The sequence below is a fragment of the Lineus longissimus genome, chromosome 1 (genome assembly GCF_910592395.1).
Source record: "Lineus longissimus chromosome 1, tnLinLong1.2, whole genome shotgun sequence".
Taxonomy (NCBI): domain Eukaryota; kingdom Metazoa; phylum Nemertea; class Pilidiophora; order Heteronemertea; family Lineidae; genus Lineus; species Lineus longissimus.
Genome location: NC_088308.1, coordinates 9,050,314 through 9,065,777, shown reverse-complemented (window position 1 = coordinate 9,065,777; position 15,464 = coordinate 9,050,314). Strand labels below are relative to the sequence as shown.

Genomic DNA, 15,464 nt, shown 5'->3' with positions numbered 1-15,464 from the left:
TTGGCAGTTTAAGGACAGTGTACAATTTCATTTCGTCATTATTTGTTCAAACTTTTCTTTCAGGCTGAGAATAAGGAAATCTACTACACAATTTCCAGTGTGCAACCGACAAGTGGGAATAACCTGTTCCAAATCAACATTAAGACGGGCAAAATGGTGACGGCTGATGCACTGACGCGAGTCACAAATTCCGACATATTCACCGTCACGGTCAAAGGAGAGAATCTCAACCCTGCAACACCTTCGATGACTTCGACAGCTATCGTTACAGTCACGATCACGAGAAACAGGGTGACACCATCGTTTGCACCTAATCCGCTGTCAATCACAAGAAAAGAGACCGACTTAAAGAATCCTGGTACACTGGTTCAAAAATATGCGGCTGTAGACAACGACCCGGTAAGTCCGTAAAGATTTGTCAAATGTTGTCCTTCTGGGCTGATTTGTTCAAAACAATGTTAGCTTAACGGAATGGTTAGGTCTTAACGTGAAAATCTGAATGGATTTAACTGAAAGAGATAACGTCCTTGAGGGTACTTTACGTAGCCGTAAGGGATAACGTGACTTTGATGCTTTTGAACAACCGGGTCCTGGTGTCAAATAGGATGCACCTTAGCGATAATTATACAGACATTACTTATGCAATTTTCTACAGGCTCCTGTATATTCAAGAGGGACACTTAGGCCAATGGTGGGTCGGTTATTTCCTCCATTTTGTTCAAAGGATTACCACTCTGAATGGTCAAATTCTCAAGTTTTGATTTTTCCTTATTATAATATAATTTCAGAGTCCATTTAACATAGTCAGGTACTATTCACAAGGAGATGTCGCTGCCGAAAGCTTCTTCGCTGTTGATAACACGGGTGAAATCAAAACGATCAGGGACCTTACAACGGACCCAAGTCTTAATTACAGGGTAAGAATGGTAGAAGCCTCATAGCCCAGATGTTAACACTGCTGGCTACAATGCATAGGTCCCCGGTTCCATCCCGGGGAGAACCCAGGATTGAATTTCTGGATAGCACGGCTTTCAAGAAGCTAAAATTCCTGGCTCGTTCCCATTTTTAGAATGAGACCTGAAACCGAGGTGACTTGTATCTGGTGTCTGTGCCAGAGCAAGCAGATCCTTCCAAGTGAGTAACATGAATTGCAATGGACTCTGCCTCCTTGGTCAAAAGGCCCTGGGCAAAATGGTCAGTGAAATGAGTGTGTCCCAGTACTGACTAGGGCCAGAAGCTGAGAACAGAACTCTTTGAATTGACGGGCAATTTTGCTACTATCCTTCATCAACTGTACATGGCCTTCTTGCTGCTTATTGTCAACACCTGCCCAGATTGTGGAGCTTGTATTGTCTGTATCAGTACAGGCCAAGGTGTAACTGCATTGGAGTTGGGCTTATCTGGATCTGGATCAGTGGCTGGATCCAAATATTTGCTTTGCATTGCGAATGTTCCAATTGGAATATACTTGCAGTGTGTTCGTCGCTTATGGAAGTGCGTAAAAAGTATGCTTTGCTACACTCAAATCTTAAAGTCCACTTGCCTGGTATTTAGAAAGTTTATGGAAGCTATTATTATTATGTTAAAGTTTTTGGAAGCCATTATCTTATCATTATCATTGTTATCTAAATTCTCTACTCAAAATGTTGTCATGACCATGGTGATATAATGAAGATAATGATGTTGAAATTTTATTTAACATTTATATAACAGATACCAAGGCTTCCCTAGGCTTTTTGTAACACAGTTCAACTTGCAATCTGATGACATCGTGATGCTGTGGACAAAAATGCGCAATTCTATGCATGGCAGGAAGTCATTGCATCGTAGATCGCTGCGATGAGCGTCGTGATGCACTGGACTGGAAACCCCTGTCCATCGCAACAAAATGGTTATCACTACGTGTGCATTCAACTGATGTTTGTTCAATTTTGCAGCTTGTGGTGGTTGCAGAGGATGGTGGTGGGCGACGAGGTACGGGGACTGTCTCGATTACAATCCAGAGGAACCTTAATGACCCTGTCTTCCAAGGGACTGGCACTGGCAACAAGGACTTTACAGCTGGCACTATCCTGGACTACCAAGCTCCGGGTCAGGTGTTTTACACTGTCCCCGTCCGAGATGCTGACATACAGGTATGCGAAAACTTTGCATGGTCGTTATTGATTCAAGTGTCAGGGATGTGATATTTCGAATTTTCCCGAAGATTTTTGTGTTTTCTTTGCTTCTGAAAAGGAGTTATTGCAGAAATGGAGAGATCTATGCTTTAGTTCTCTACAGGACTTCGATTTTTCGGTATTGGACCAATGATTATATTTTGAGAGGCATATTTTTGGGCCACCTGAAACAAAGGGAACAGTGGAAAAAAAGGAAAGGGCTCAAATCATGTCATTTAAAAGGTTATCATTACTTACTTATCAAAAAAGTGGAACGTAATATCAATAAAAATGCCTGCAGATATGCTGTCTTCGACTATTTTTGAATTTTTCTTGTCTTAATCGATAAATCCTTCAGAATGCCTCCTCTGACTTCTGTCAGGTTCAACATGTATGATGATTATACTGAGAGAAAAAAACCTTTTCTGATTTCAGTCAGGTGTACATGTATAACTAACTGTATTGAGAAAATCCTTCTGAACGCCTCCTCTGATTTCAGTCAGGTGTACATGTATGATCATTATAGTGAGAAAATCTTTCAAAATAATTCCTCTCATTTCAGTCACCACACAACACCATTGAATGTACAATGGTCGGCGATGCTGTAGCGACTCCATTTTTCCGGGTGAACAAGGATACCTGTGGGATATCCCTTATCAAAACGTTGGTAGGAGAGGCACCACTACAATATAAGGTAAACGCAGAAACATGGGTAGTTGCCGCATTATTTCAGGCATCATTAACTCTTTCAGTGCCAAGATTGTACGACCTAAATTTTTCAGGTACGCCCTATTTTTAGTTCCTCCAGATGACACCAGATATCCCCAGCTTCTCTAAAGTGTTTTATACGGTTTCTCTGGCCGGGTGCATCCAAATTGAATAATTTTTTTTTCGACTACGAGGGTGGGATGGGGTCGATTGACAGAATTGGTTAGAGCTTTTATTTCTGTAGAACTTTTAGACATCGCAAAATCGCTATAGTGGAATGTGTCCCTCCCAGTGAGAATTTGATGATACCAATGCATATTAGCCCTGCTCTAAAGTGTCAATGATGCCATGATTAGAATGCTTGTTATCAGTGAACTAATACACAATTGTGCATGCTGCTAAGTCATACTCTATTCACATCAGGTTCTAGTGACCGCCAAGGACAAGGGCCTTCCAAATTCGCGCACAGCAACTGTCACTGCTACAGTCACCATACCCGTTGATCGAAATTTGAAGACGCCGATCTTCTTCTCTAAAGTCTACTACAAGACAATTGATGCGACACAGCAGACCGGGAGGACGTTCATGAAAGTCAGCGCAGATGATGCGGACACAAGTGTAAGAAAATATTGGCAGATTATACATAGATTATTGTCCATAACAGACTACAGTCCAAATCACAATTGACATCCCTCCTCCTTCGCGTCAGTAACGTGCAAAGTTCGCGCAAGGTACATGCGAAATGCCCACTAATGACGCGCCAGTGACGTGCTTACCTCTCTTTGTTTCGCATATTTCACCCGCAACCTACGCGTAACTAACGACGCGTCAGTGAGGCACCAAAGACGCGATTTACGGGATGTATATTGACATTTGTACTGTAAGCTCAACTTTGGTTTTTCTTCTATTGGCCTATTTCAGCAGCCAGTTGTCGCTTTCCATAACTCGTGATTCAAGTACTGGCCTATATCAGCTACCAATACAGTCGCTTATCTATAGCCGGTAATTCAAGTACTGACCTACATCGGCTGGCAATACAGCCACTCAATATAACTGATAATATTTTGGCAGCAGCATGAACAAACTTATCTCCTGTCAGTTGTTGATTTCAATTTTTTTTTCCAGAACAATTTCAGAATTGTATCATACACCATGCCTGGAGATATCGATGGACCAATATATTTCCAGGTCAATACTCTCGGTGATATAAGCTTGAAATCAAGCCTTCTGACAGTGGCCAACGACACTTTCACCGTAAGTATAATATACCAGTAATCTACCTAGTTCCAATCATTCTTTGGTAAGCCAGAAGACCTTTATTACACTTCAATTATATTGCCCTGGCAAGTGGAATGCATCATCACCAGACTCTTGTTCAACGTTTGTCCCAGGGAACCACCAACATGCATGCATGCATGAGCAGCCGTGAAACCCAATTTTGGTTCCTGATGTGTTGACAATTAACGTAGTTGTACGGACACACTGTGGACTTCTCCACCTGACATCATTTTGGCCGGATCAACCTGCTGATGACGTCATTATACAAACAATGACGTCACAGTTTGTTACTGATGACGCGACATGTTCAGCTGTGTTCTCCACAAGGCCATTTGTCAGGGTGTCCAACCCTACCTTGAGAGCTTACCACCCTACCTTGGAAGCAGCCACCCATAACCTTGCTTGAGGTTTTGTAAAGGGTTTCTATAGGGCCACTCAAAACTGACACTGCTGGCCACCCAACCTTATGTGTAACACACTGGCAAAACTTCTTGAATATCGAGGGTATCCCACCCTGCCTTGAGAAAACACTGTGAAGAACCATGCTTCAGGTTGCTCAAGTTGGCAAATTGGCTCATTCTCAGCAAGTTGGCAAACTAAATTAACCATTTGCTCACAATTACTGAATTCATGACAGTTGACATTTCATCTTTGAAAGTGCATTTATGAACAATCGTAAAAGTAAAAAGCTGGTGAAAATCTCACTGTTTACTGTGTCTTTATATATTTCTTCACTTTACATATTTCTTCTTTACTTTCTTCAGCTTCGTGTCAAAGCCGCGGACAATGGTAAACCGCCCCGTACAGCCTCTACCCTTGTCTTCATCACAGTACGAAGGAACTTCAACCGGCCTATTTTCCCCTCGCCGCTACCACAGGTCTCAAGATCTGTCCTTGAGCACGAGCCCATTGACAATGTCTTCTATACCGTGACGGCTACTGATGCAGACACCCCTGGAGTGAGTCAGTTATACATGTACCTTCAAATTGCAGCTAAGGCAACCTCCTGGCAAACATTTGCTGAAAGTTTGCCAGGGATTATCGAAAATGGCAATAATGTTATGTTTCACATGCCACATGTCACTTCTTCTTCTCAGCGTTCAATTTAAGTTTTATGGCTATACTCCAGGACCAGGCCTATGTCTCTTATATGAGATGGACCCCATCAAGGCTCCAGAGGGGCCATGCCACATCGGTCTAATTATTCGTATAGCCATACAGATGGTAAGAAAGCGTGGATATCCGATTGGGTGCCTCATTGTGAGCCCGATGTCCTCCGTCTTTGGCCTGACATGTCACAAGCATGTTTCTTCACTGACTGTAAAAAAATGACGTGGGAGGACGCGAGGTGAAATATGTCATGTGTGACGCGCATGTGGCCTGCTCTTTGGAAATGGCCGGTTTGTTCTTCATTCCACCTGTGAAACTTACTTACTTACTTTAAAAATAGTCAAATTTGTGCCTAGAGGGCACATAAGACTTCAATTTTCATTCCCCACCCTGTGCGGTCGTCAGCCTCGCTGTGGATGTTACCCCAAGTCAGACCAAGCTGCTTCATCTCCTTATCTACTGAATAGCACCAGGTCTCTTTTGGACAGCCTTGATTTCTTTTCCCCATGTCCCAGCCAACTCCAGCGACGCCTTTGAACTATTTTGGCGATTAGTGTGCACCCTGTTCTTTGGAGTAGGTCTACCTTACGGATCCTCTTTGGGCAAAAGATCCTGCAGATTCTTCGAAGACATTTGTTTTGAAACCACCGGTGACAAGTGACAAAGTTCATCCGGAACTGAATGTCATACATGTACAGCCAAATTCAAGGGGCAAAATTTCACACTAGTGTCGTGAAAGAGCGTCGGCCTCATCATCGAGAGCTTGTGAGTTTGACTCTCGGCTGAGTCACTCACTATACAAGGTTCCTGTAACGGTCAAATAAGCTCTTTGTAAGGAGCTCCTTGAAACCCCAGAAACTTTTCGGTGGAGACTGGGGTGGCGATGATCCCAAAAGTGCTTTAAGCAAAGTACTTGACCACAGAAGGCGCTTTAAAAAATTATCAGTATTATCAGATATCCATTAGTCATGGATATCTGGTATCATTAATGCATTATTATCAGTATTTACTGTGACTATAATCATGACTTTCTCCATTTTAGACTCCTGAAAGCAAAGTCTTTTACGAGTTGGTTGGCGATGTAGACGCTCTCAAGTATTTCGGGATCAAGCCAGTTGGCACTGGAGGTGGAATCTACGTGCGGACGGCCCTCACACCCGGTGCTCCCAAGACACCCTACAATGTAAGTAATCTCTAAGTTTTCTACATTTTGAGTTCAAAATTAACAACTACGCTATGAACCAATTGAACTAATGTAGTGGTAAGTTTGAAGGCTGCACATTGACCTGTCAAATCTAGCTTTCTATGGCAGCATAATTTTGGTCATTATGTCCCCCAGGAGGCCATTGTGTTGCCAGATGCCAAATGCCAGATGCCAGTGACAGGAGTGCATATCACTATGGCAACCACAAAAACGGGTCGCCATAGTGGAGTGGTCAAGTTTCTTCAATATGCAGCAAAGATAGAAAAAGGGTGGAACCTCTCTTAATGGACACCTTAATCAGGAGGACTCCCTCTTTGTTTTGGACACTGATTTTAGTCCAAAATTGGTATTTTCCGTAAAAAGTTTACCTATGTAATCAGGATGCCCTCTCTATCAAGGACACAGCGTTTGGTCCCAAATTGTTTATTTTCCAGTGAAATTGACATGTATCCAAGGGACCTCGCTATAAGGGGCGACATCACTTTTCAGTCCTTATAGAGAGGTTCTACTGTATTAATTACCAAAAACTTAAACATTAGGATTTCTGAGATTCTTTTTTGGTACTGGATTATTTTTAATGATTAAAAAATGATTAATAACCACGTATATTTGTTTATTTTTCAGCTGGAAATTCGTGCATATGACGGTGCAAAGAACTCCCTTTCCAGCAGCCCGAATGCCAAACTGAATGTGAATGTGTGCTACAACACAAATCCCCCGGTTTTCAGCAATCCTCCCAAAACACTTCCGACCATCAATACACCAAATAGCGTCGCAAATAGTCTCAAGCCCCTCGGAACAATGGTGGCAAGTGACTCAGGCCAGGTGGGTACATGTATAACTTTGTTACATCAAGAATAATTTGATAGCCAGCTGTATTTGCATGTTAAATATACACCTTGAATATCCCAGATGCTTATTTCTTTTTTTGTGTTTCCAGTGTTACAACACAAGGACTTTCTCCATCGATGGTTACAACAACGCACAGAATTTCTTTGAAATCGGACCCACAACTGGTCGGATCTCTCTGAAGAACAGCATTGACGCAGAGACTACAACTCTTTACCAGGTAAGGCTTGCATTGCTACGAGACTATCGCTAATATTGCTAAATGGCATCCCGCGTACAAGATATTATGTTGCAGCAACGGATGAGACATATATCATCTGTTGCAGCGCACGAGACAAAAATCATACGTGCCTGGTACTAGAATTGGTTATCGCCGCAACACCCAATAAACATAAAACTTAGCGTTTATCAGTTCTTTCATGCAGAAGAGATCTTTTTGTTGCTCATGTTGCAAATGTTGCAGTGACCTACAATAATTATCACACGAGACAAAAATCTTGCGTTTTCAGAGTCGTTGCTGGTGCCTTCAGCATAACAAGACCTGCAATGAATACGGCCTGTTTTTATCCACAGATTGGCCTCCATCTTATTGCCCATTTTTATGCCTGTTATAAATGTTGCAGGTCACGTACAACACTATAGATTTCTGAGTCGCGTAGCATAAGTATTCAAAATATCGCATTAGAATCCAATTCATAAATTTCTCTTTATTGGACTTTTTCAGCTTCGGGTGGTCGCCAAGGACGATGGTATCCCACCGAAGAGCTCTGTCGTCGTAGTGGATGTACCAGTTAACAGGAATCCCACCCGTCCTAGCTTTAACAGTGCGAACTTGAACAAGGCGATAGCAATTCTGGAGATTCAATCCACCGCCGTGCCTTTTGTAACGGTGTCTGCTACTGACCCAGATAAGGTAGGTTCTTTGAAGAGTTTTGATGCAAAAGTCACTTTAAGCCATTCCGAAAAAATGAGATGATTGTAGTAAAAGTGTATGTAGTTGATGTACCCCAGGTCTAAGAAACAAATCTTTTCAATGCCAACACCTGCACAATTTCTATTAAAGTTCTTTTTACTTAAAAAGAGCGGAAGTAGATTTCAATGCTACACCTTTCGTAGGGTCGAGTAATGTCAAACAATGTCATTTTTACTGCAAAAAACAGAGCAAAACTTGAAAAGAGCTCAAGTAGATTTCAGTGCTAACACCAGCATGATCACATGTAAAAGGACAATACTTTTACTCCAAGATACACAGCAAAAACCTTTTACTTACTTGAAAAGAGCTCAAGTGAATTTCATTGCTAACATGCATTAACCATCTCGTAGTTTAAAGAACACTGCTAAAAGGTTTTTTTTACTTGAAAAGAGCTCATGTGAATTTCAGTGACAACACCAGTAGTGAATTGTTTGTAAGGATGTCACTCTAACTGCAAAAATGTATATCATGTATTAAAATGACATCACTTTTACTTTAAAGAACACTGCTAAAAGGTTTTATTTACTTGAAAAGAGCTCATGTGAATTTCAGTGACAACTCCAGTAGTGAATTGTTTGTAAGGATGTCACTCTAACTGCAAAAACCATTACAGTCACAGTAAAGGTCCTGTTTACTTGAAAAGAGCTATAATCTTGCTGTATTTCCTTTATAGGCCCCGTACAATGTCGCCTCCTACACAATTGTAGGCGAGGGCACAGCCACAACCTACTTCTCCATCAACAATAATGGTGAAGTCTCTGTGAAGAACAGGCTCTTCACCGATATAAGTCGCCTGGGAACATACAGGGTAGGTACTTAGTATCATACCTTAACCTCTTGAATACCTTTAGTGTCCACAATTGCGGTTATTTTAGGCCTATACTGTTTTATCATTAATACTGATATGGCGGGCCATATTGTCCACATGTTCATCAGGTCGAGTCTAGCTAACTGATCTGCGATGGACTTATAAACAGGAAATGAGAAGGTACATTTTCACCGGCCGAGAAAATGTGAAAAGTATGCAGAAACAATGGTTGTGCGAAGTCGCCTTTGAGGACAGACCTTCACTTAGACTTAGACAAAAACACCTCCTACGTGCAGTTCCATAAGCATACCATTGATAGTCTCAGACCTTAACATGATGTTTATTTTGGTCTGGCACAGCGAGATTGTTGCCCGTCAAATCCAGTTCATGAGAATTTATTATTCTGATTTTCATGGTTTTGACCGACAATTCTTTTCATTTAGGTTAAAATTCGTGCAACGGTTTTACAGTTTGAATTTGCCAGGCACAGTACCTGTCAAATCAATTTGATGTAAATTTATTGTTCTGATTTTCATGGTTTTGATCGAGAATTCGTTTCTTTTAGGTGAAAATTCGCGCAACAGATGGAGGCGGTCTCAGCACGTCTGGTGCTGGAGATGCCATCTTGACAGTCACAGTGCAACGAAATACATTTACTCCAACCTTTGCCTCAGTTACGCGACCATTGTCTGGAGGGACCCTACAAGGCCAATTGGTCTATACAGTTCCGCGTAGGGACGACGATACACTGGTGAGTTTTTAATCTGTTTTTACCGTTTTTCTTTTTGTATAAATTTGCATTCTTTTTAAAAACGTGTCGGTAGGTTTTTTGGTAATATTGTATGGTATCTCGATCCTTGCCAATGGTCGCCGCAGAAAACTGTTGGTGATTCCAAGGCACTTAAAATCTCTCATGTAAACTTGACCAGTACGCCTACCCGCCTACTGTGACAATGTTCTACTTTTTTGTTCTGCCTTTTTTGTAATTTACAGCCGGAATTCAATTTGGTTCGCTTTCGATTGTTGGGTACATTGAAAGCACAGGAATACTTTTCGTTAAATGCTGATGGCAACATCACTACCAAGAAGAATCTTGATGATTTGAATCAGGACCAAGTCAGGGTGAGTTATGCAACTGTCAAACCGTGTCTTGTATGCCCCCTCTTCACATTTTCGACAAGTCCTCTCAAAGTATTGTGTGGTATTAAGCTGTGACCATCACTGGTGACAGTCAAGAAAGGATTGACAAGTTATCGCCTCTTGCCTTGTGCCATGTCAAGCATAGACCTTATTTCGATGTGTGTTCATCTGAGGCTTTAGGAATTGATACTGAACTGGAGGTACTGATTGTCTCACCCCGAGAGTGGTGCTGAATTTTGTGCCAAAACGAAGGCGGCAGGCAGCAGAGGTTTTGGGCAAATTGACAGTGCCACCTTGGCGGTGTTTGGTGACATAACCTACACCAACATTGAGGTGTCAATTTCTTTTCTAAAACACCGCAAACTAAACAATGAAATGCGTTTTTGACTGGTTTTCAAAGCTTCCACATTTTCCACCAACCCAGGCAGTCATGGTTGCCTTACCATAACTGCTGCCACCAAAATGAGGCGCAGTGTGCATTTTACACTGTAAACTGGGTGGTTCATGCTAATCAACGTGTTTTAAAATGCTGTAAACCAGGAAATTTTCGCGTGCGTTTTAATTTCATCTTTTTCGCGATCAACAAAGTCTGCAAAAATAAAACACCATTAAAAAAAATTTACTCAAGTACTGTTACAGTGTTCTCAAAATGCTTAACCTCTTGAATCCCAAAACTTGAAAATCCCGGGATCCCAGGGTGGTCACGTGGTTGCAAAATTGGGTCTGACTTTCATGATGTATAGCGCCCGCATACAACTGCCAAAGTCCGGTACCAAGGCGCCATCTACCCATGCTCCAACTAACCCTACTGTACATCAAACACGCTAAAACAAGCAATAAACTAGCATCCCAGCTCAAGGGAATAAAAATATCACGGAGACCGGCCTGTCGGATGTTGGAAAAAAGCGTTATTTAAAAATGACCGACTGGTCGGTCACCGAATTCAATGGGTTAATTAAAACTATGCCAAAGATGCAATTTCACAAAACCACGAATGATAATGGCCATGAATTTCCTGGTTTACAGTAAGTCATCGGTGGGATACAATACATGTTGTGGGACCCCTAAGACAATGCCATCTTAATATTTAACTATCTCGTTCACTGCGATTCAGCACAAGGCAAAGAAATAACCCGGCCCTAAAGCTTGGACATTCTGCAGCATTGTTGTGCCATTAGTGAGTAGGGAGAGTACAAGACACGAATCGATGCTTCAATCAATATTGGGTTGGGAGCTGAGCTGCAACTAACGCATTATCAGCTCTGTAAAAAATGCTATTTTCAATGTAAAGTTGGAGGAAACCAGAGACCCCAAAGGAAATGTGTGCCATCGGGGAAACTGCTGCCAAGATGTACATCATTTTACATGTAGTCGTGTGTAAGTCTTTCAGAAGAGCATGCGCAATGTCCGTCTCTGTACAGTTTTAATATTTCCATCAATCATTTTAAGTTTAAGATATACATAACTGGTGTTGTACAGTGGAACCTCCCTTAGCGGACACCTCTCTATTAAGCAAAATCTCTGTATTAAGGACACTAGGTTTGGTCCCAAATTGGTTGTTTACATTCAATTTGACCTCTAGTATCAAGAAACCTCTCTATAAAGGACAGTACTTGTCAGTCCCGAGGGTGTCCTTAGTACAGAGGTTCTAATGTGGTTTCATATACTGTGTCTGTCTTTGCAATGACCTCTTATCAATGTTTTTATTTCTTCTCCCTCTCCAGCTGCAAGTGGAGGCTTACGACAATGGGATCCCCAGCAAAACTTTCGTTGGAGACATCACGTTTACGCTTAATCAGAATTTGAAAAGACCAGCTTGGGTCATCCCTGGCCCCCCAAACTACGCAATGACAACTCCTGATATTCCCGAAACTGCGGGTTTCAACAGAGTTGTTGCCACAGTCTCAGCCAATGACAATGACAAATTTGTAAGTACTAACTGAAAAATAGTTATTGCAATATGTGTCTTTGTCGGTATTTCAAATATGACTGCTGAGCGTCAACAAGGACATTATTAGTCCTTTAAACAATATTGGGCAATTGTAATGTAAGTAGGAGGAAACTGGAGACCCGGGGGAAACCTGCCGAGAGAGTCACCCTCTCTATCACATGCATTTGCCGGGACAGACCCAGACTCGGGACCTCAGAGGTGACAAGCGCTGATGTAACATGTACATGTAATGTAAGTAGGAGGAAACCGGAGACCCGGGGGAAACTAGGACTTGAACTCGGGACCTCAGAGGTGACAGGCGCTGATGTAACATGTACATGTAATGTAAGTAGGAGGAAACCGGAGACCCGGGGGAAACTAGGACTCGAACTCAGGACCTCAGAGGTGACAAGCGCTGATGTAACATGTACATGTAATGTAAGTAGGAGGAAACCGGAGACCCGGGGGAACTAGGACTCGAACTCAGGACCTCAGAGGTGACAGGCGCTGATGTAACATGTACATGTAATGTAAGTAGGAGGAAACCGGAGACCCGGGGGAAACTAGGACTCGAACTCGGGACCTCAGAGGTGACAGGCGCTGATGTAACATGTACATGTAATGTAAGTAGGAGGAAACCGGGGACCCGGGGGAAACTAGGACTCGAACTTAGGACCTCAGAGGTGACAGGTGCTGATGTAACATGTACATGTAATGTAAGTAGGAGGAAACCGGAGACCCGGGGAATGATGATTGAAAGCTTAAGTGACTTGAATATGTTTTCATAGACAGTGACCTCCCTATTTCTACGTTTTAATGTACTGTCTATACTTCTCTGTCCAGAGTCCAAACGACAAGGTGTCCTATGAATTGGTGGGAGATGCCTTATCTCTTAGCTTCTTCAAAGTTGATCCCACCACCGGAGAAATCACACCAAAGACTGGGTTATATCTGGATACCAATGCACCAGCAACATACCAGGTAAGTCTTACATGACGGGCACAAAAATACTCTCTGTTAATATATGACACCAGTGATTCTCCCAGGACTTCATTTGAAGGGCCACAAAAATATTTCCAAAAACTTTTGAATTGGGGTATTAAATAGGAATAATGACCCCTCCTGAGACATTTTTTGCACCTAAAATACTTACATGTATTTTGGCTCCTAAAATGCCCGTATTTCACATCACAAAGCATGAAAATGTATATGGTCCTCGGGCATGTCAAGTATATCCCCCTTATTAGGTATATCCTGGACGCCTATATTAAAGTGTTAAAAATCGAGGCCATGACCAGCTACATGTTGTTGAAAGGCCTGTGAGCATAAAGGCCTGTGAGCGTGTCATTGCAGTGTGATGTAAAAAAATACTTCAGCTAGCATTATTGTTTGAATAGTTGCGGAACCCTGTAAATGTTCTTGCATCTTATTGTCACAATTTTTTTTTCTGGCCGAACCACAACCGGCTTTTTGGTAAAACGGTAAAATTCAGGAGAATGCAATCAACGAGCAAAAAAAGCAAGATAAAGGGGAATGAGGGTTGGAGAGATAATATCAGCTTGTTTTGCTTCCAAGAAGCAATAAATAAGTCAGATTGAGCCCTTGGAGTCTTGGTCAACGGTCTGAAAGCCACACTCATGCATTTGCTCTCCCCTGTCACATGCCGGAGAAAAGAAGTTCGATTGGCGCGAGTGAGTGCATCCTTGACCTGAGAGCTGGGATGTGCGTGGTAATCAGTGGTCCAGGAAAGCCGCTCCAAAAAACAGTCACGAGGTGGGATCGTGATGTGCTTAATTTCGCCCCCTTATGAGTATGGGGTCAAAATATGCTTTTTGCTGACTCGGCACGAATCTGTTCTTTCAGCTTAAACTTCGAGCAAAGGATGGTGGAAAGACACCTCTTACTGCCACTCCGGATGCTACAGTCACCGTCAAGGTCATCCGCAATAAGAACGCTCCTAGCTTTGGCAACAATTTGCCCGCTACAAATAATGTCAACGGCGATGCTCCGGCAGGAACCCCGATTCACAATGTAGTGGTAACCGACAGTGATCCAAGTGTGAGTACATGACTCTTGGCAGGTTGGATTTGATAAAGTGCAGAGCAGACAACTGATTTTCATTGCAGCAGCATGCAGTTTTATCGCACGCGAAAAATCATTTGTAAGAAAAGGTCATTGTAAGTGCCTGAGACAAGAATAGGTCTTGACTAATTCCATTTTGCATAATTTCAGCCTTTCAATACAGTCACATGTAGGTTAACTGGGGATGGTTCGGCCCCAACACTCTTCTCGATTGATGCAAATCGGCGCGTGACTCTCACCGGAAGTCTGATAAACAAACCACAAACTCAATATACGGTAAAATAATTTTTTCTTGATTTCTTATTGTCATCAAATATGATCATTGCCAGTAATTGATCTTCCTTGTTAAAACATAAGATATATTTTTCTGGCAGTTCTATATCTTCTTGGCGTTTCTTTATGGCCCTACTATAGAACCAGGCCTAGTCGGGATCTTTTAGCGTCTAGTGGGGGTGTTACATCCAACATGACGATAACTTGGCAAGAATTTAAAGACTGATCTTTATTTATTCTCGATATTAACGTCTCTATTACTCTCTCTTGCTCTATTTTCTTAACTTTTAGGTCCGTGTGCAATGTTGTGACTCTGGAACTCCGCCAAAGTGCACAGTTGGTACTATCACAGTCAACGTCAATCACAACCAGCACCCTCCAGTTTTCAGTCCGACCAATTACAACGGCAACATTGATGTGACGTCGCCACCTGGGACGACTGTTACCAAAGTAACTGCTACGGATGCTGACAAACTGGTGAGTACAGAAAACACGCATGCATTGCATGTTCATGTTAATATTGGACAAAACCGCTCTGTTTGTTCAAAACTAGTTTTGTTACAAACGTTGGCGTTAACTTAGCTTGGCGTCATCTCCTTCAGTTAAGCCATTAGACCGAATGCCGAGCAAAACATTGATGTATTGAGGTTTCACGCAAACGAAATTGATCTGTATTATTTTATTCTTTCAGGAGCCTTACAATCAAACTGATTTCAGCATCGTAGGTGATGCCAACGCGCAGTCCTTCTTCAGCGTCATGCGCGATGGGACAGTTACATTGCTAAAGCAACCAACAGCTGCTGGATATACGGTGAGGTCAAGTTTGGATGCTTTGTCATTTTCATGACGCTGAGCCCATTCTCGCATTAACACCCTCATGGCCAGATCTACGTGTAAAAAAAAAACATGTTGGCGGCCGAACCACGTGGACCTACCTGGCCCCAATCCCCCTA

At 42.3% G+C, this 15,464-nt stretch overlaps 1 protein-coding gene across 2 annotated transcripts in view; it reads left to right on the top strand.

The window, feature by feature from the left end:
- LOC135487912 (uncharacterized) overlaps positions 1-15,464 on the top strand; it is a 144,356-nt gene that overhangs the window by 25,455 nt on the left and 103,437 nt on the right. For both annotated transcript variants that reach the window (XM_064772156.1, XM_064772167.1), the window contains exons 23-42: positions 64-399; positions 789-917; positions 1,938-2,135; positions 2,719-2,850; positions 3,288-3,482; positions 3,990-4,118; positions 4,907-5,101; positions 6,295-6,435; positions 7,081-7,281; positions 7,397-7,525; positions 8,030-8,218; positions 8,952-9,086; positions 9,652-9,837; positions 10,080-10,208; positions 11,951-12,154; positions 13,000-13,137; positions 14,020-14,214; positions 14,389-14,514; positions 14,803-14,988; positions 15,203-15,322. In XM_064772156.1, coding sequence (XP_064628226.1) covers positions 64-399; positions 789-917; positions 1,938-2,135; positions 2,719-2,850; positions 3,288-3,482; positions 3,990-4,118; positions 4,907-5,101; positions 6,295-6,435; positions 7,081-7,281; positions 7,397-7,525; positions 8,030-8,218; positions 8,952-9,086; positions 9,652-9,837; positions 10,080-10,208; positions 11,951-12,154; positions 13,000-13,137; positions 14,020-14,214; positions 14,389-14,514; positions 14,803-14,988; positions 15,203-15,322 — 3,393 coding nt within the window. The remainder of the gene's footprint in view (positions 1-63; positions 400-788; positions 918-1,937; positions 2,136-2,718; positions 2,851-3,287; positions 3,483-3,989; positions 4,119-4,906; positions 5,102-6,294; positions 6,436-7,080; positions 7,282-7,396; positions 7,526-8,029; positions 8,219-8,951; positions 9,087-9,651; positions 9,838-10,079; positions 10,209-11,950; positions 12,155-12,999; positions 13,138-14,019; positions 14,215-14,388; positions 14,515-14,802; positions 14,989-15,202; positions 15,323-15,464) is intronic.